The sequence below is a fragment of the Anoplolepis gracilipes genome, chromosome 9, assembly GCF_047496725.1.
Source record: "Anoplolepis gracilipes chromosome 9, ASM4749672v1, whole genome shotgun sequence".
Taxonomy (NCBI): domain Eukaryota; kingdom Metazoa; phylum Arthropoda; class Insecta; order Hymenoptera; family Formicidae; genus Anoplolepis; species Anoplolepis gracilipes.
The window spans coordinates 6,807,304-6,827,663 of record NC_132978.1 but is presented as its reverse complement, the minus strand read 5'-3'; the positions used below and the strand labels follow the sequence as shown (position 1 = coordinate 6,827,663).

Below are 20,360 nucleotides of genomic sequence, written 5' to 3'. Positions count from 1 at the left end.
AGAAAAGAATTTACACGAGTATGTCAAGCATTTGCGCCAAAATGTACACGAAAATGTAGCATCGTACAAGTCGTACGGAGGAATACAAAGAGTACTATGTAATTTCCACATACATATATGTGATCGCACTTCTTATCTTGTTATTACGCACATACATACATACATTACTGAACTCCTTTATTGCACTCTTACATCAAGCCGCCTTTTCTATCTTTTTTTTCTCCCTCTTTCTGTTTCGACTAATATAAGAAATCAATGTACAAGCAAAACTCATTACAAGGAAAAGGATTTTTGCGGATGTGATGTGTTTCATAGAATTGAAATAAAATCTTTTCGCTTTCCTTTATATCGTAGGAAACGATCTAAAAAATTCGCTTTTGCAGATGTAATAGGTGTAAGTTGAGATAAAGATTATTATTAAACAGCACGCACGTATAAATCGAGTGTAACGGCGAAATATAGTCAGGCCATTAACACACGATCTCTCTACTAACCTTGAAGCCTTTAATATACTCTAGTAAAAGTAGCGAGTTCTTTTTTTTTCTTTCTCTTTCCCCTTCGCTTTCTCTTCGGTTGCTTCACGTTTTAGCCTGATAATTTAACTCCGATTCGCCGATCGGCCAAACCAAGTAAAACTCCAGTCACTCTGGTATTAAGTAGTCGGATGATATGAGCTAATTAGCGCCGCATCCACTGGCTCCATGCATGACGGGCAAGTCAAGGAGCGTAACAACCAATCGTCGATACAGATCGCGTGGTAGGTGTGCATACAAGGTAAATAGCGCACCTTTTCGCCCACCAGCAGCTCCATCATGCATATCACGCACTCGCCCTTCTTCGTACCATCGTATTCTCGCATCGGCAAATGCTGTATCAGTCCTATGCGCTTAGCAATCCTGACTTGTTGTTCCTCTTCGCTCAAATTAGATGAGCCACTGGTCTGCACTAGATTGACTCCGATCCCACGACCAATGTTCAAGTTGGTGGATTGCAAATGACGTTCCCTCGTAGCGATTGATGGATAATAAGCCGCTTGCTATAAAAAATTGGAAAGTCACTTAATCTTATAATTTTATCTCTAACATTACTTATATGGATACTTGGAACTTGAAGAGAAATGTACATTTGTTCCAAAAATTTACTTGTTATTCGACATCAAATCTTTAATAATAATTAGCGTATGATTCTTTGACAATGTCTATCCCTTTATTTTTTATCTCCGTTAAAATTGATATCATTAATTAAATACAGCAATAAAATCAAGAAAATATAGAAACTGAATTAATGCAATTAATTTAACAAATGCCAAAGTGCAAGAGACTTAATTCTTCGAGTTGCGCATTGTATTATTCTCTGTTTAGACTCAGATAAATTTATATTTACAAACTAGAAAGAAAAAATAAAGCGAACAAAGAAAGGGGAAAAAAAAAATCGCCAACAAGGCAGAGCTGAAAAATCGGCCGTCAGAAAACGAAATGACGCGATTTCCTAGCTGATAAGAATGACTACGCGAATGACGACGTTATTACGTTGTAGGGAATCGGCGGTCCGAGGCCCTCCTGCGAAGATCCGCTGGCGGACGCGTTGGGCTCGGGATTGCTGCTCAGCAGAGTGGTATTGTCCTGTTGATTGCCGGCGCGTTTCAGGCAATTGCCCATGTTTCACTATCAGCTTTGTTCGTCGCTTTCGTGTCGCATTCGTGCGAGATCCTTCCTTCGATCTCGATCTCCCCACCGCGCGGATTTACAGAAGCCCGAGGTGCAACTGAAGCGTAATGACGACGACGACGACGACGTTTGACACCCGTTTGCCCGTTGCCATTTTAATGGCTAAACCGTCGCTAGTTGTAGCACATTGTTCATTATCGCGCGATGACATTCGTCACAAAAGCAACACTGATATCAACCTCGGCTAACACGATCGAAATATCGGCCGTCATGCACCAGACGCGGCCATCCGTCACATATCCTTTACTATGACTGCTATCATCAGCCGAGTCACTACCAGCTGAGCGTCGCCATCATGCGCAAGCACGACAGGTGAAGGTTCGCGCATAATGGCGGCACGGAAATTGGTCGAAATGGAAATATATACAGGGTGTCCGCTAATTACCGCTTCACCTCTCTAGGGCAGATAGAGCAGGTCAAACTGAATATAAAAGTCCTCTACCATTTTGCGGTTTGCGCAATAATTATATATATATAATTTTATATATATATATATATATATCGTTCGCTAAGCGTTTTTAATTAATACCCAGATAACACAAGCTATTCGAAAAGAATTCATTTTTATGTCACCAATTTTGAGTCCCTTTTGAAATACATATAGAATACATTTTATAAAATGTATTCTATATGTACAGTCAGACCTCTTATCCTACGATCCTTTTATGCTACGAAACCTCTTATCCTATGGCAAAAAACCATGCTACGACCGCGAAAGGGGAATTATACCCCCACTCTCAAATTTTTGTCGTAGGATCAGAGGTTTAAAGGTACGTGTTCATGGTGTCGCTCGTCGCTCATTTTTGGCGTCAAAACAGATCACGTGATCAAAATTGACGAATTGGTATTTTTATTTTTGGTCATGTGATGTCTTTTGTCACTGAATATGAGCGACGAGCGACACCATGAACACGTACCTTAAGGGGAAGATTCCGGACTGAAAATGTCGTAAGATAAGAAGTCCGACTGTATTTACTATTTCATAAAAAATCGGAGCTGGAATTAGAAACATGTATACTCTGCAGTAATTCTCTATTTTTTTATATATTAAACTATCTAACAATAAGCTAAAGAAAAACATTTCTCATCAGATATTTAACAGTAAAGCGATACAGCAGCGCGCAGCTTTCAGGAAATGTTTTAGTTTTATTAATCATAATTTAAACAGTAACATTGAAAATGAATGAATTATATATTTTTCTTTCAATTCATAAAATATGTATGTACATATACATGAAGTAACTTCGATTGACCAATCAGAACAAAAGAGACAAAAATTCTTTGCCCCGATTGGTCAATCGAACGTTACTCTACAGTGTAAATATTGACAGCTAACGCTCCTACATATTTTATATGTCTATGGAAGAATCCCTTTATTAAACGTCACTACTTCTAGACAGTTGGCAACACTAATTGTGTTATCTCACGTCTCACGCGCAATCGGAAGAGGAGGACAAACGTGCGGTGTGTCGTGTCACGTTCATATTCGAACCTCAAAAAAAAAAAAAAAAAAGGATCCTCGTTTCTGGGAGTTACGTGTAAGTAAGTGACGTGATTTAGAGAGACTTTTCCTCGCAGACTAGAGGATGGAGTGTCATCATCAGGCATCGCGGTTGCTGGTGCTCGCGATGTCGGCGAGTCTCCTCCTCCTTCTCCTGGCCACGCCGGGCCACGTAGCCGGCTCAGGGGTGTTACAGATTCGCGGTATACCTGTGGCGAAGAACTCGTTGTATCGTCCGGACCACGATTTTGAGTGCCTGGATGGTAGCCGGTTAATACCGTTCACGTGGGTCAATGACGATTACTGCGACTGCGGGGACAGCAGCGATGAACCCGGGACGGCGGCGTGTGCCAACGGCTGGTTCTACTGCGAGAACGCTGGACACAAGCCGACCTATATACCGTCGTCGAGGGTAAACGATGGCGTGTGCGATTGCTGCGATACGAGTGATGAATATGCTTCCAGGACGAGCTGTGTAAATAATTGCAGCGAATTGGGCCGAGAGGCCCGGCTGGAGCAACAGAAGACGGAGCAGTTGGCGCGAGATGGTAACAAGATACGCTTGGAGTTGGTGACAAGAGGCAAAACAATCAAGACGGAGCATCAATCGCGTTTGGCGAAACTAAGAGCAGACTACGAGGAGGCAGAATTAATGAAGAAGGAGAAGGAAATATTGAAGACACAGGCAGAAGAACGGGAGAGCTTGGCGTTGGAAAAGTACAAACCTGTTGAGCCGGAACAACCGGCAACAGAGGAGAAAGCTGGCGAGGAAGAAGAGGAACTAAATGTTTCCGAAGTGGAAGATTATTTTAAGTTATTAGATTCAGATTCTAGTGGTACAATAACAGTGGCAGAATTGCAAACCAGGGCTACGTTTGATAAAAATAGGGATGGGGCTGTATCGGAAGAAGAAGCCTTATATTTCCTCAATGATAAGCGAGAGATCACTCTGCAAGAATTTGAAGATACTGCATGGGCAAACATAAAACCTTTCTTAATGTTGGAGCAAGGTAGGTTACATTAAAGTCTATTTGTTTTCTTCCATAAACTTTGTTATGCAATCTCATTATGTAATTGCAGGCATGTTTAAAGCAGCAGAGGATAAAAAAGAAACTGACGAACAACAGTCTTTGGATGATTCGGATCATGAAAGGGAAGAAGATGAAGAAGGAGAAGGAGAGATTACTGACACAGAAGAAGAGGGAACTGTCGCTGAAGAGGAACAGGAGACTGAACCACAGGAACCAGAAGTCCAATACGATGAAGAAACACAAGCACTCGTTGACGAAGCCAATAGCGCTCGCGAACGTTTTCAGGAAACCGTGAAAGCCGTCAACGAGTTGCAGTCAGAGATTAGACAGCTAGAGGAAAAACTGGACCGCGATTACGGGCCACAAGAAGAGTTTGCGTCACTCGATGGCGAGTGTTTCGAATACGCTGATCTAGAATATATCTATAAGTTGTGTTTATTCGGTAAAACGTCCCAGAGATCCAAATCCGGCGGTAGTGATGTCAATTTGGGTCATTGGTACGACTGGGTAGGAACGGCCGATAACAAGTATACCAAAATGAAGTTTGATCGAGGTCTCGCTTGCTGGAACGGACCGACACGTTCCACCATTGTCACCCTGTCGTGCGGAATAGAGAACAAACTCATCTCGGTGACGGAACCGAGTCGTTGCGAGTATGCGATGGAATTTTCCACGCCAGCACTCTGCAATCCCAGTACGGTAGATACTACGGACAAGCACGATGAACTGTGAAATTATTACTGCGTTAGTAAAACTAATAAAAGCGCGCACGTGGTCTGTCACACGTACAATGTGAATTGTCAAACACTTACGCTCTTCGCGGGTTGCGAGACGTGTTGTAAGGATCGAGAAAGCAACATTGGAAAAATCGTTTCACAAATATTTTCACAATCCAATTGGTAATGTAATTAGTAACGTCTATTTTCTTCTTTATTTTAATAGATATTTTTGATCCGCCTCTCTTCAATTGGAAAATATATATAGTATAAAATATATATATAGTAGAAAATATATATACACTACATTTTTTTTTCTATAACATAGTGAATTATTAAGCATCTATGAGTGATGAAAGAAAATTCACAAAAGGTGCTGTCGTGTATAGTATTTTAGTATCAATACTTTGTATAAACTCAAGATAAAATTATAACATTAAGCACAAAATATTTTGTCAACTTATAGAATCTAGTCATGTATTGGATCAAAAAATCGATCGCTTTCTTTTATATTTCTCTCATATATTATATATTAATTTATAACTTATAAAGTAGAAATCTGATTTAAAGTATATGCCCTATAAAAGTAAATGACATATATATATATATATATATATATATATATATATGCATATATGTATGTATGCCAATATATATGTGTATTCTATATATTTTAGATGTATATCTTTGGATTACATTAATTTATACATGCATTAATCGAAAATATGTTAATAAAAAAAGAAGAGATGAAAAGAATTTTTTGGTCAATTTGATACAATATATGACGGATCATTTAAATATACTTGAATAATTTTTTTTTTTTTAAGAAAAAAAATATTGTATTAATTGGAGAAGTATTTCTCTCTCTGTTTGAATGCACCGCTGTGTATACAAATTACAACGTTATGATTGCGATCAATTATTCATCCTTGCATCCGAAAAGTTTGCTGACTCAGTATTAGAGTTGGTTAGTGATAATACTGCAAGGTAATTGATTCTGAAACCCTATCTCGTTCCGTGGCACCGATAAAGAGATCATTACTACGTGCAAAACCATTGTATTAAAACTGACTGTTACATTCCTCTTTTTGTACACGAAGAAGTTTCTATGTGATCTAAAAGTAAAATCAAGATCATGACTAAGTGCTACGTTTGACGAAACATACTTTATATCATACTTGTACGTATATTTCGAAACGATAAGAAACAGGAAAAAATTACACACCGTTTCTGAGCTTCGATTAGTCACATATGCGTACAGACTATGTTCAGCATTTAAGTCGAATATTTTGTAATTTTTTAATCGTATGCGCTATACTATGCGCGATGCTATGGGGTATACATGTAATAAAGAGAGAAAGAGGTTCTGTTGTAACTATAATTTGTGATGGCAGCTTTATTTACATCAATGAAAAGAGATTTGTTCTGTGTAAATGCGTGTATATACATATATATGTATATACACGCACACACACACACATATATATATGCATATGTATACCTGTGTGTAGAATTCCTCTTGTTATTTCTTATATATATTATTACATAATATTACAATGAGACTTGATAGTTAAATCCAGCTTTTTTTTAGTTACTCTTTAGATATCTTTGCATCTCTTTTGGGATTCGAAAAAAATGCATATTTATTATTTAAATTAATTAAAAAAGGGCAAAAGGAAGATTACGGTATAACGTTCCTGCGTTCTTTATAATCGACGATACTTCGATTCAGTTCCCTCGATTGGTTTGGTAAGGCACTTGAAAGGCTACAAAAATCATTTCTCCTTCGCGAAATTCGGCGATTATAAGATGATATACGCTATACAGCGTTTCTGGATCATTGAAGAAGAAAAAACGAGAGGTTCGGGGTAATCATGTGCTTCAAATATCGACAAAATATATCGCAATTTCTTTCCTTCATTCATTGTTTCTTTTTTCAACGATCTTCTAGAGGCATTTAAAATTAAATTGAGACCACTATTCTTAATATCACCTAGTGACATTTTATCGACCAAGAGAATTGTAGGCCTATTTTAACGTAATTATACGTTATATGTTTGAGACAACCCGTAGGCAATTTGTATAAGAGAGTAATATACTTTTATATAGAATAAACAGTTTTCGAGCATCGAAAAAATACAATTGCACACACGTAACATTTCTTAGACTATCGTTATACCCCGCGACTCTATTACAATTATCAACGTTAATATATAGAGTGTATCATAATTCGCGTTCATGAAACATTATTTCTTAATGAAAAATGCTTAGAAAGAAAAAAACGAAAGAGGAATTATTAAACAAGGTTATCTAATCGGTGCTGTTTTTTAAACGAGCATACTTCTGTAAACCATATGTCGGATTATGTATATCATGTATATACATACACTAATGTGCGACTCATGCTCGCTTAAAAAAATGGCACTTTGAATGACTTTTATTTAATAATTCCTTTTTCATTAAGTATTTCAGAAAAAAAATTATTCAGATTTTTTTAATTTGATTTTTCATTCAGGAATAACGTTATCTAATTTACGAGCGTGAATTATGATACACCCTGTACATTATATATACATATAGTAATACATTTTTATATATTTTTGTATCTTCAAGATAATTAAAGTGATAACGCACACATATTTTTTTTATATTTACATGATATGAGACAATACACGATATTTATAAATGTGTCATATGCCAAATGAGAATCTTATCACTGCCAAACTATTGTACAATTATCTGCGAGTAAACGCTAAAGCTTTTTACGAGAATGTACGTGCATTCACAAATATGTTTCTCTGTGATGAGCATTGATGCACGATGATTAGATAATAATTTCAACAAAGTGTTAATTTTTAATCGTGTAGAAAAACGAGCGCGAGAATTCAAAAAATTACTGCTGGGCTGATATTTTTGTTCCCCAATAAAATGCATCGACGATGAAGCAGAGCCGAGTATTATCGACTTGAACTGAACACTATTTTGATTTTTTGAAAAGTTACAGATTTCGCGATGTTACATTATGTTTATAGCTACACGAATTAACGTATAAAACATGCAAATTATTTAGACATAATTTAAATATCAAGTATTCATTGATAATTCAAAAATTTATCTTCTCTAAATCAGTATTTAGAATATTTTAATTTATTATTTATATATATATATACATGCTATTACGCTCATTGCGCGAATTTATCTTTCATTATTTTTTTATTTCAATTCCATAGCTCTGTAGCTAATCAAACAGGGTTCTCTGCGAAAAATAATTATTTGCAATCGAATTTTTGATTTCTTTTTGTATCCATTCCTTTGTGATTCAAATAGTTTCACTAAGATGTATTCCTAAAATGTACTCTACAACAATATGTGTATATTTACCAAGCACTAAACGAGATCGTTTATCTCTTCTCAGGTTCCTGTGTCTTTGCATTAAGCTTTGACCGCTACAAAAGTGGTCCGCTAATTGAAAAAGGAATTACGAGAACGATTTCACACCGTTCTATCATCGGGCATTCATTTCCCGAGTTTTTCAAACATGATTAGCTTTTCCTTAAAGCTTTTGGTGTCGGTTGACACTTCCGATATGTTTCCGTTGAGCATGTTCTGGAGATCCTCATCGTTTTTGCTGTTCACTAGCAGATTATCGAACAACATCTTCGTGTCTTCTTGCTTGGCTACTGGTGATGTCGGTTGCGATGTACTCATTTGCTGCTTTTTCTTCGGATAGATGACGGAACCGCGTTGATTGTTACCATTATCGGCCATCCTGGTCATTATCGTAATAGCTAATAACTGCTGAATACCCAAGTTCTCCTTGGATACCGGCTCAGAGGACTGACGCCAGTAGTATTTGTTATCAGCAGAAATAAGCGATTTGGAGTCTTCAGTGTCATCTCCCATCGATGCTTGATCGGAATCGGTCACTGTCGCATTTTTGCTAGACCAAGAATCCTGAAAGAAATTATTATTTATTAGAAATTAGAATATATATTTTTGTTATTAAGGAAATACTATCAGGAAAACACATTAGAAAAATATACAAAACTATATTAGTGAATTTACAAAGCTAGTCTAATAACTTGATATATTTATATAACTTTTCCTATAAGATAAATTAATATCTCTCGATTTGCAAAATTTCTTTTTTAGTATATCAAGTCTGATAAAAAATGATGTAATTTTTTCTCGGATAAAATAAAAAATATCTTTATATTTATATTTCCTAATCACATATCTTACATTTTTTTCACGCTTGTCCACCACGCTATCCGTAATCTCGTCGTCCTTTCTATCTTGTTCCAAATCCTTCTCCAGGCTGTCTAGCGTCTCGGTGCTCTCCGATGATTTGTTTCTTCTCTCTGAATCCAGAGTATCTGTACTACCCAGCTCCGAACTTTCGGAAGATTTTTGAAGTCTCGATGGTTTTCTAGTAGGAGTTGGTCGCCTCTCTCTTTCGTGATCATCCCCAGAACTTATCATATCCACTATGCTGGTGCTAGGCATTCTCTTGGGCGTTCTTCTGACCCTCCTATTCTCTAGCCTATCTTCAACGTCTAGATTGTCTGAGCTCTCTGAAGACATCCTCTTGGTCGACCGTCTGCCACCTGTTTTTGGCGTGTCATCTTCCAGCAGCACTTCTATGTCGACGTCATCTTTCATGTCAATCCTTTCAAAGCTTTCAGACGACTTGGAAATGCTCTTCGATAGTCTTCGGCTACGCGACAGATTAATATCGGACACACTACTTCTCTTTTGCAGCTCCTGGCCGATCTCTTCTTCAGTACAGCCGCTTTGTTCGAGCATGTCGAAGTTGTCCGATGATTTAGATATTAGCTTCGAGCTTTTACGTGCTCGGAAATCGAAGCTATTTCGTCGTCGCTCGATCGAATCGTCGCTCACCAACGGTTCGATCGCTTCTAAGCTGTCCGATGACTTGGAGACGCGATCGGTAGATTTCGAGATCGGATTCAGCAACGGTCGCCTGACCGAGGTTATCGGTTTTGCAATTTCCTCGTGCTCCACGAGTTTGTCGAAGGCCTCTTCGGTGGATTTGGAGAACCAGGGAGCCGAGTCCAGGCTATCCGGCGATTTAGACAAACGATTCGACGAAGATCTCCTACGCGGCAGTTTTGCCTCCAGTTCCTCGAACACATCGGACCCCTTGGATATTCGATTTGATGGTTTCCTACTGATCCATTTGATCTCCGGCTGCTGCTGTTCCTCGGTGGCGGCGGTGATCACTTCCGCGCTGCTCTGCGATATCGTCGTGACATCCAGGCTGTCTGGCGATAACGAGGTCGCGCTCGGTTTCCTCGGCAGCTTTGATTCTAACTCCTCGAAAATGTCAGAGTTGCGGGACAATCGACTCGATGACTTTCTGATCACGCCAATAGCCTTGGGTGTTGGTTCTGTCGGTGACAAATTACTATTGTTGGTTGTCGATTGAGGCAGTTGCTGTTCCTGTTTTTGTTGCTGCAAACTGTCTAGGGTATCCTCGACAATGGTCGGTGGTATCGATGGCGAGTTGGAAACGCCCACATCGGACGGCGTCGTCGTCGACACTGTACGACGTGGCGGACGTCGGTTCTTTGGACGCACAGAAATCCTGTGATGCGCCGCCGTGTGGTTCAAGCTCGCGCTTTCCAATTGTGCTATTATAAACAAGGAAGAAAATTGTATTCACTGAGATTGTTATTGCAAAAATACAATATAACATACAGAAATACAACATAGATATAAATGTAGATATAGTAAATATTGCTTATATAATAATAACAGACCAGGAGTCATTAGTGATAGGCCTGTTTACTTTTTTTTAATAAGTCAGAGTAAAGAGCGCGAGATGACTAATTAAATAATTAATTAAAGCAATTAAAACATTTCGAAACCGCCTTTGCGGCGGACTTTTCTCATTTGTACAATTTGGAAATTTGTAGATATTAATCGAAAGTATGATTGGCAAAAAATTTTCCGATAAAAAGAGAAACAATGGAATTTGATTTGAAACAATAAACATGAATTTAGTTACAGCCCATTTGTCATTATACGTATATTACTTGTCATTTTATACAAAAAAAACACGTGTCTCCTGATATTAATTTTTAATTGAAGACTAAAAACTTTTTGTTTAAATACATAAACAATATTTACTACTAAAAAGTAATGTATATAATTTGCGCACTCGATATTGTAATAATTCATCAATATTGAATTAAAAATAATATATGCAAAGTAAAGGACAGATTATTTTAAAATATTTAGAACGATTGATATTACAAATTAAAATTCATAATCCTCTAGTGATATCATTCTTGTGAGAGAAATAAATTTAGAAATGCTTCTTATTTTTTTTGCAAACTTTAATTATGATTAAATAACTAAATACGCAAGATTGTAAATCGCGTATTGTGTAATTTAAAGTGTTATGAAGCAATGACACTGTGCGAATAACTATGAAACTTACGTAAATCTTCCTTGGCAACCAGAACAGTTCGATCTACCGTATCTTTTGATCTCGTAATCTGTGTAAAAAAATGGCTTTTATTATCTAATCAATTTGATCGCTTATTATGTATCATACAATGCCAACGAATCTTAATCCACGATTTTTAATATAACATAATTAATAAATAGAAAAAATAAAATTTACTATTTTACTCGAGCTAAAATCCAACAAGGACTTTTATTTGAGAGTATCTAATGTGCCTATGCTAATATGTGTACAATCATCTCTATTATCTTAAAAGTTCTGATTTTAATTCACAGACGTGCGCCACTTATTTTGTCAAATCATATTCTACTAATCGCGAAATCTACTTAAACTAGTTTACTAGTTGTCGAATTACATATCCTTTGACGATTTTTCGAAAGTGTCGAGACATGTCCCAATCCGACTCTCTCTCGCTCACCTCTAGAAACTTTTCAGCCTCATCATTCTCGATTTATTGACCGATCTACCTCCATACGCGATGAGATAGAGACTTGGCGTGCGATACGGTGTAACGTAATTCCAGACGCCGTTACCGGCGTTATTCTCGACGGTCAGGCAGAGAGAAAGAACGAGGCACGTCGCCCGGTCGTTCTCTAACGGTATTGACCACCGTGCGAGAGTCGAGCCGCAGCCACTTAACCGCGATCGGCTTCGGAAACCGGTCGCAGGTGCGTCGTCGCTTGCTCTCGGCCCCGAATGCGAGAACTATCGCGCGACGGGGGAAAAAGGTATGATAACGGGGGAGGAAGGGAGATATAGGTGAGGGAGATATAGCTCTCGGATCGTCCGTCCTCTCCTAACCGGTACGTATAATTGCATGAGCGATCGCGCGATTCACGCAATTCGATCGTCACGCGGGCGTAGCACGAAATGGATAATGAGACACGAACGCGAGTGGACGCTAATTCTCGACCCGTTAAAGTCATTTATACGCTGAACAAGTCTTTTGTAATATCTCAGAATATTACACAATATAGAGAATAGAGAGAAAATAAAACTTTTTAAAAATATAAAGTTTATATAACATTAAAAATAATTAAAATTATATATAAAATAAGATTTATATTTTGTATTACATTGTTTGTACACATTTACATATATTATTTTATATATAATTTTCAGTATTTTTAACGTTATGTAATATAAACATCCAATACACTCGCTCTCTTAGCGCTAATTATTAAATTAATAAAACTTTAATTATTTATAAAAAAATATTTCGAAAAATTTCCTACTATCTCATAAAAATATAAAATGAAAATTAATCTGACAAATATATATAATTGCCAATTAATTTTTCTCATAATTGTAACATAATAATATTTGACATTCAGAAAATTATAATAAAATTGATTCACCACGTTAACATTTAAGGGCGCTGATATCGATCGATCGATTACCTCGACCGTATCCTCGGTGTGAGATTGTTCCTTCGTAGCTCGAGAAATTCTGGTGTTGGTCGTTGTATCTGGCTTCATCGATCTGAGACAATCTTCAATTTTGTACAATGGTCTGATCGACCCTGCTGATGCATCCTCGATCTTGTCCTTAGGCAGATAGATCGTACACACAGATCGATTATATAATTGTTATATTAGTCGTGCATAATAATTATGTCGCATGAAAAACACGTGCTTATCGCGACTCTCGCTATTTATCATTCGATCGATTACCTCGATCGTGTAGGAGTCGATGCCAGTAGTATGCTCTCTCTTGATGATCCGTTGACCTGTCGGAAGGATCTTTGTCGATATTGGCATCGTCGTCGATCTCGTTCGGCTATCATCCTTGATAAGGGTTGTATCCTTTTTAAAGGATCCGATAGTGACTATCGACCGACACTCCAACTTGCCCTTGAGTTTTTATACAACTCGAATTAAACATTATCCACGTTTTCATATGCGTATACGATCGATCAATCATGTATTTTCGTTCGCGTTCAATTTAATTAAAGGAATGCATTTAATAAAATCCTAAAATATTGAAAAATAAACGTTTCTATTTTACGCCACAACTCGACTTGCTGAATTGATAATTCGTATGATAATATGTTAATACAAATTTAATTATGCATACATAATGTGATTAATGCCACACTTTACGTGTATATATATAATATAGTTTTTGATTAATAAATATTTTTATATGATACCAAGTATCTATAGTAAATATATATATATATATTTTATTATACTATCGTATCTGCAGTTCAAAATTTTTATCAACTTAGCCAATTATAAAAATCGTAAACGAATAAATTACATTTTATATGTGAAAGTTAAATAAATTACGATTAGCATTAAATGCAATTATCTCTCTACAAGAGTACTCTACGACGAGCTTCGATTGCGCGTTCGCGATGAACATTATTATCGATTTACCTCGTTTGTGAATACACGTTCCATCCTCACTTCTCTCTCCACTTGTGTGGAAGGCGCCTCTATTTTCACCTGGCATACGGGAGCCGCTTCTTTTTTCTGCGCCGGAAGCCTCTGTCGCGTGTCTACCTTTGATCTCGGTCGCTCGATTTCGATCTTGCGTATCGTAATCGGATGATCAGGTACTCTGAATTCGGTGCTCCGATCTTTACAGCCGTAAACACCGATGCTGATCTTCGGTGCTTGGGGCTCCACCGTCATTATACCGTCCGGGAAGCTCTTGCATCGCGTATTGTTTTCCTGCCTGGTCCTGTCGATCAGCCGCCTCCTTTCCACTGGGTTCAAGTTTAGCTGTTCGATTATCGCCCGTATATTTGACGATATGCTGGACTCGCGATGCGACACCACCATGATGACGAAATGTTTAATCAGATATCGCAATAGGTTCTCTTCACTTAATTACACGTGCATGTGGTAGATTTATCCGCGCTTCATACGAAGCTTTCGGCTGGAAACATGTGTATCGTCAAAATGGAGTGACGTTACAACAGTACCCTAATCGCCAAAATTCATTTCGAGCCGGAATCTCTCACTTTTTTATTTGCAATAATTAATTTTCAATCAAATATGTCTTTTAAATTTTCTGTGGAATTAAATTGTGTAATAATTAAATTAGTTTTTTAATCAATTATATTTTTTATAAAACTTTACGAAATTTCTTAATTACTGTAATATTTTAAGTCAAATTAAAAATTTTCACGTTTTTAAATAATAATTTATAATCTCGATTAATTTTCCAATCGCGTGTAATCATTAAATTTTCTACATATCTAAGTAGAATGACGTGTCCAATCAGTTTCCCAATTATCGTAAAGATGTAGACGCACTTTAAGTGCGTATGAGTTCACATCTTTTTCAATTAAAATCCCGTGTTTCAACGTCGATAAAGCTTTCCACACGATTAATTCATATCTAATTTGATTAATTCTATAATATACATTGCAACATTGCAATATATAATATATATATGTATGTATATGTATATAGTCTTGTAATTTTAATGGCCAGTAATGGTATACGTTTAAGTATCAATAATACTTTCTACGCGTGCTTCGAATAGAATATGACGTCAAGCAAAATTTTCTAATTCCCATAAATTTATGCCGAATCTCTTTAGATTACAATTCGTAATTTCGATTAGCTCTCCACTCGAGAATGCGCGTAGAATTCTATTTTCCACGTGTGTCTTCCAACGAATGTAGAAACATCAATAGGGAGTTTGCATGATTTGGAAAAACAATTGTATTTTATAATTTATATATAGTTTTAAGTGTAATTATTTTTTCGTAATTTTTTAATGCAAATTAAGCGAGAAAATCAATAATAAAAATTACATTATTTAAAATTGTCGAATATGATCCGGTAACGACCGAGTCCTCCCGAACGCGATGTGACGTCACAGTGCAATATCTGCATTCGGGGAGACGCTAATAGCGTTAAATAGCGTGAAATAGCGTCTCCTCAAACCTAACCCAATATATACAGACAACACACTATTTTTATTTATTAAAATATCCAGTTATTGTGAAAATGGGCAAAGGTAACACGTACAAAACCTGTTTTGTACCTCTATGTAAAAGTACAACAATTAAAACACCCAATAAATTGTTTTTCTTTGTACCTCGAGACCAAGAATGACCGAATATCGCAATACAGAATACAGAAAATAACGTTTGAAACTATTGCACTGTGACGTCACGCACTCCAACCAATCAAAATCGTTTTCTCACAATTTAAATTTTATTAAATTTTAATTTATTAATTATAATTTAATTTTTTAATACCTCTCTATTGATTAAAATTTAAAATTTTCTTATAAATAAATTTATAATAATATATATTTAAATTACATATATAAAAAAATGTATTTTTTTTTAATGCAAACTCCCTATTGTCTGCTCTCAGATTAGCCTGAATTTATGTATCGTAAATTCATTATTCCATCCGATTTGGTTTTCCGTTTCCGTGTCAATGAGATTTTCCATAAATGCTACGCGGGATTGAAAAACCGGATAAACCATCAAACGACGGCGAACGAATAAATATCAACGCTGATCGGGCTACCTGCTTTTCGCAATTAAAAACGCGCACCCTTTCACAGAATTTCACACGGGCTAATCCAGCAGCACGTCGACCTCGTTTACTCGACCTACAAGGATCCCGATCGCTTCCCACGCAATCGTCTCTCTCTCTCTCTCTTTTTCGCGCCGCGTCCTCTTCGTCTGTTATCTTGACGATCATAAGTCAAATTGTATGTCGATCTCGACGAGATCGCACTTCCTGCTGACCTCAAAAATTCTATAAATAACTGTCTTTCCTCTCCCCCTCTCTTCGTCCTTCTCCTCTTTCGTATAAGTTATCGACACTGTGAAATTTAAAGCATCGCTAATTAACATTAAAACGCGTTTTCCAATGCGCATAATCAATTAGAGAGTTCGTCGATTGCTTAAATAAGTCACGCGTTTTTTTTTTCTTTCATTATTGTGATTAAATGCCGATTAAGCGAATTTCGTGCGTGGCAGCGTCTTCGATTTAGCAACAAGAGAATGAGCGTGAGAAAAAAAAAGTCAAATTTCAATTTCTTCATATTTCCTCGCCATATTTCGCACTAGAAGATAGACGGCGTGTCGTTTCAGATCAAAGGATCGGCCCACGTAAGTCGCCCACGATATTTGCTCAATCACCACCGTGATTCTTCTCGCGCAATCGTTTAACATCATGCTGTACGTTCACGTTTGTTATAACATCGCGCTACGTGATACAAAGAGAAATCAAAATACTGCTTCGACCTCGTCAGTTACACTCCGAATAGTTTTGCTTTTAAAACAACAAACTCACTTTAATTAAAATTTATTTTTGCGATTGTGTGTCTTTATCTCTTACGAATTAAAAATGTAATTATTCCTTAAAAACTAATAATTATTTTATATAAAGATATAATCATTATTTCTTCCTTATTACATTCATAAGTAAAAATAAAATTTTAAAATATAAAGCTCTTAAAATATGTATAATATATTGCTTATAAAAAATATAAAGTTTCGCGCGATCTACAAAACAATCTTTAAAAAATCTACAAGATTGATGATGACACTTAAATAAAATAGTCGAATATTTCATTTGCAATATGTACGTACAAATATATATATATATATATATATATATATATATATATATATATATATATATGTGCATAGATAAGTTTTATATGTCTAGCTATATGTCTAAACAAATACTATCTATTATGTCTAAACAGAACTATCTATTATCGTATTTTGTAAATTTTGTCACATCTATCTATCAATGAGCACATTTAGTCACCGATTTGCGTTCTAAGCAGAGATAATAAGTAACGCGCCTGTGCATGTCATAACTAACGGATATTGCGGAATACAATAATTTTTTACGCAGTCGAGAGAAAGTAGAGTCGATAACTCCAAGGAAACGGACTAAACAAGGCAGAACCTTTTACGTGTTGCAATCAATAATTACGGCAATTGCGTAATTCAATGTCTGTTAAGCATCAGTGCTTTTACTTGGTAACACTAGTTTTTATATCGAATTTACATATCACTGAAATGATTCATTATTCCATTATTGAATTAGAAAAAGAAAGATAGATAAAGAAAAAGAGAAAGAGAGGAAAAGTATATATTTTTCAATTTTTTAAATTATTAATTTTTTCACCGCAAATGCTAGCTAATGTGTTTCTAAAATAGAAAGTCATTTCGATTTCAAAAACAAATTTTCCGAAAATCAAAATCATTTAAAAATTTTCCTAATTATTTGCAAGCGCGAACGTATAAATAATTTAAAGCTAAATTAATTTTTAAAACTTAACTTGTGTGTCCAAAGAGATAAAAGACGAAGGAACGTGTTTTACGCTTCAACGAGTTTGTAACTTTTTCCCTCGTTCCGAGTTGATCGAGACCTCTATTTCTATGTCAAACCTAATTCGAACTCGGTTTCACCGTGCAATGTGCAATCGTGGTTGCAATTTGCGGCTGCAGCAGCGACTCGCACAACAGCTGCGAATGCACTTGACGGATGCGAGCCGCGCCTCGGACAAGATGCATTATTAATTGCACAAATGTATTATTTGCAGAAACGTGTGCGAGATAATAATAATGCTCAGATAGATATATACTCTCTCGCTGAATGTGTGCATCGTTAGAAATAATTGCGAGCCACGCGAGTCGACGATCGCGAGAGATCTCATCGCGCGATTGTGAAGCTGAATTTTTTAAACAACAACTGCGTGAAAGTCGCACGAAGAGCGAGATCATTCGGGTATTATTTATTTAGATACAGGAATAAAAACATTAAGAGGAGCGGCACAACAACTTTGTCTGTGCTGTTATCATTATTTTCCCGCGAGCTGGTCGGCGAACAAAAAATCATAATGCAATCGCACGAGAATAAGACTCAAATGATTTCTTCGAATTCTCATTACTTTTTCTTTCTTTTTTTTCTCCCTATTTCATTGATACATCATATAGTTTTGAATTGAATGTACGACGAATAGGGAGTTTGCATGATTTTGAAAAACAATTGCATTTTATAATTTATATATAGTTTTAAATGTAATTATCTTTTCGTAATTTTTTAATGCAAATTAAGCGAGAAAATAATAAAAATTACATTATTTGAAATTGTCGAATACGATCCGGAAACGACCGGTCCTCCCGAACGCGATGTGACGTCACAGTGCAATATCTGCATTCGGGGAGACGCTAATAGCGTTAAATAGCGTGAAATAGCGTCTCCTCAAACCTAACCCAATATATACAGTGACAACACTATTTTTATTTATTAAAATATCCAGTTATTGTGAAAATGGGCAAAGGTTGCAAAACCTGTTGTGTACCTCTATGTAAAAGTACAACAATTAAAACACAATAAATTGTTTTTCTTTGTACCTCGAGATCAAGAATGACTGAATATCGCAATACAGAATACAGAAAACAAACGTTTGAAACTATTGCACTGTGACGTCACGCATTCCAACCAATCAAAATCGTTTTCTCACAATTTAAATTTTATTAAATTTTAATTTAATTTCTTAATATCTTTCTATTGATTAAAATTTAAAATTTTCTTATAAATAAATTTATAATAATATATATTTAAATTACATATATAAAAAAATGTATTTTTTTTAATGCAAACTCCCTATTGTGCGCGCAATTTTGCGTCACGGGGAAAAGGATGTTGGAAATCTAGCACGACACGCGCGAAAGCCACGCTCGTGTTTCCGCGGCATTGTAAAAGGTAGCTGATACGAAATCAGAGAGGGACAGAGAAAGAGAGGGAGAAAGGGAGAGGGGAGAACAGTAAAATAGAAGCGGGAAATGCAGCTTTTCGGGTCAATTGCGCCGAGAGGTCGTGAAACAAACTCACGTTGAAAGATGAAAAACTCGGATTTTTAATTCACAGAATTTATATCACGAATATATGTTTGCGTTTAAAAATGCACGGACAAGAATTATGATTATTATCATTATCATTATTATTATTAGTATACTAATTATTTTTCTATTATTTATTATTTCAACTCTTCTTGTGTAACTATTACAATTGCATGATTGTCATAGTTATTATCATTATAAACGCTGATAAATTGATATATTCGCAAATTAAACGTAATTCAAATTCAAGAAATTTTGCGGATGTATTAATTTTTTTCTCTGCTTAGAAATTATACGTTATAATGTTAAATATAAAATCTGTCTAATTTAAAAATTATGTAAATTATCAAGATTCAATCGGCTGATCGGAAATTGTGGGCTGTCGTGAGTTTCACTAATGAAACTGTACATCCGGAAATATAATAATAATAATAATAATAATAATAATAATAATAATAATAATAATAATAATAATAATAAGTCATGCAGAAACAAAACGATGATTACATCCTTGCGCCACGGGTATGTTCTTTTCCTCTTTTCACGCTGCAGACACGGTCACGTTTCTAACACGTTCTGAGAAAACCCGTTTCAAAGGAAAGAGAACTTGCTCTTAGTGACATGCGAAATACAATTTAAGGTCCTAGTTCTCACAACGCATTTCGCCATCAACGATTTAATCGTGCTCCCTAAGTGAATAAATTAGTGCAACATTAATAAACCTGACAGTCTTTGTACTTGTTTTCTATGAAACGTATGTTTTCCCTTTTATTTCGACTTGTCGATTAATTGTTGCAGTAAACGCTTTTTTAGCGAATCACGCTGAAAGACATATTTTATTATCTGTGTTTTTTTTATATGGTATACCTAATTCTTTTGTTTTAATTAATTCGATAGAATTATGTACCTCAAGTGTGTAATTAAAATTAATAACACTATATAATAATAAAAAATTTGAGAATTAATTAATATTATATTGTAATACAATTATTATCGAAAGTTTCGTAGGCATATATTGACTCGACACAATGCTTTTAATTCTTTCT

The 20,360-nt window shown here is 35.8% G+C and overlaps 3 protein-coding genes across 9 annotated transcripts in view; 1 reads left to right on the top strand and 2 right to left on the bottom strand.

Annotated features, from left to right (window-relative positions):
* Nucleotides 1-370: 370 nt before the first annotated feature.
* Rnf11 (Ring finger protein 11) lies at nucleotides 371-2,050 on the bottom strand. Its single transcript, XM_072898964.1, has 2 exons — nucleotides 1,530-2,050; nucleotides 371-1,036 (listed from the first exon to the last, which is right to left on the bottom strand). Exons 1-2 carry the CDS (start codon nucleotides 1,656-1,658, stop codon nucleotides 653-655), a joined length of 513 nt encoding a protein of 170 aa, XP_072755065.1. The 5' UTR covers nucleotides 1,659-2,050; the 3' UTR covers nucleotides 371-652.
* A 1,095-nt stretch (nucleotides 2,051-3,145) lies between these two features.
* Nucleotides 3,146-6,356, top strand: Gcs2beta (glucosidase 2 subunit beta). Its single transcript, XM_072899869.1, has 2 exons — nucleotides 3,146-4,238; nucleotides 4,309-6,356. The coding sequence occupies exons 1-2, from the start codon at nucleotides 3,314-3,316 to the stop codon at nucleotides 4,989-4,991; spliced, it is 1,608 nt and encodes a 535-aa protein (XP_072755970.1). The 5' UTR covers nucleotides 3,146-3,313; the 3' UTR covers nucleotides 4,992-6,356.
* A 561-nt stretch (nucleotides 6,357-6,917) lies between these two features.
* LOC140669770 (uncharacterized) overlaps nucleotides 6,918-20,360 on the bottom strand; it is a 73,914-nt gene continuing 60,471 nt past the window's right edge. For 5 of the 7 annotated variants that reach the window (XM_072899865.1, XM_072899864.1, XM_072899862.1 and 2 more), the window contains 3 exons: nucleotides 11,442-11,499; nucleotides 9,218-10,629; nucleotides 6,918-8,929 (listed from right to left, as the gene is read on the bottom strand). In XM_072899865.1, coding sequence (XP_072755966.1) covers nucleotides 8,492-8,929; nucleotides 9,218-10,629; nucleotides 11,442-11,499 — 1,908 coding nt within the window. In that variant the 3' untranslated portion in view covers nucleotides 6,918-8,491. Of the gene's footprint in view, nucleotides 8,930-9,217; nucleotides 10,630-11,441; nucleotides 11,500-12,826; nucleotides 13,016-13,141; nucleotides 13,322-13,849; nucleotides 14,454-20,360 lie in introns of those variants that run through there. The other 2 variants (XM_072899866.1, XM_072899868.1) reach the window with 2 other exon arrangements.

Excerpts from the sequence above, each read along its gene's own strand:
- Rnf11 (XM_072898964.1), bottom strand. The coding sequence starts at position 1,658 with ATGGGCAATTGCCTGAAACGCGCCGGCAATCAACAGGACAATACCACT. Across the intron at positions 1,037-1,529 it reads GACCGCCGATTCCCTACAAC|CAAGCGGCTTATTATCCATC; the intron begins GTAATAACGTCG and ends AATTTTTTATAG.
- Gcs2beta (XM_072899869.1), top strand. The coding sequence starts at position 3,314 with ATGGAGTGTCATCATCAGGCATCGCGGTTGCTGGTGCTCGCGATGTCG. Across the intron at positions 4,239-4,308 it reads TTTCTTAATGTTGGAGCAAG|GCATGTTTAAAGCAGCAGAG; the intron begins GTAGGTTACATT and ends ATGTAATTGCAG.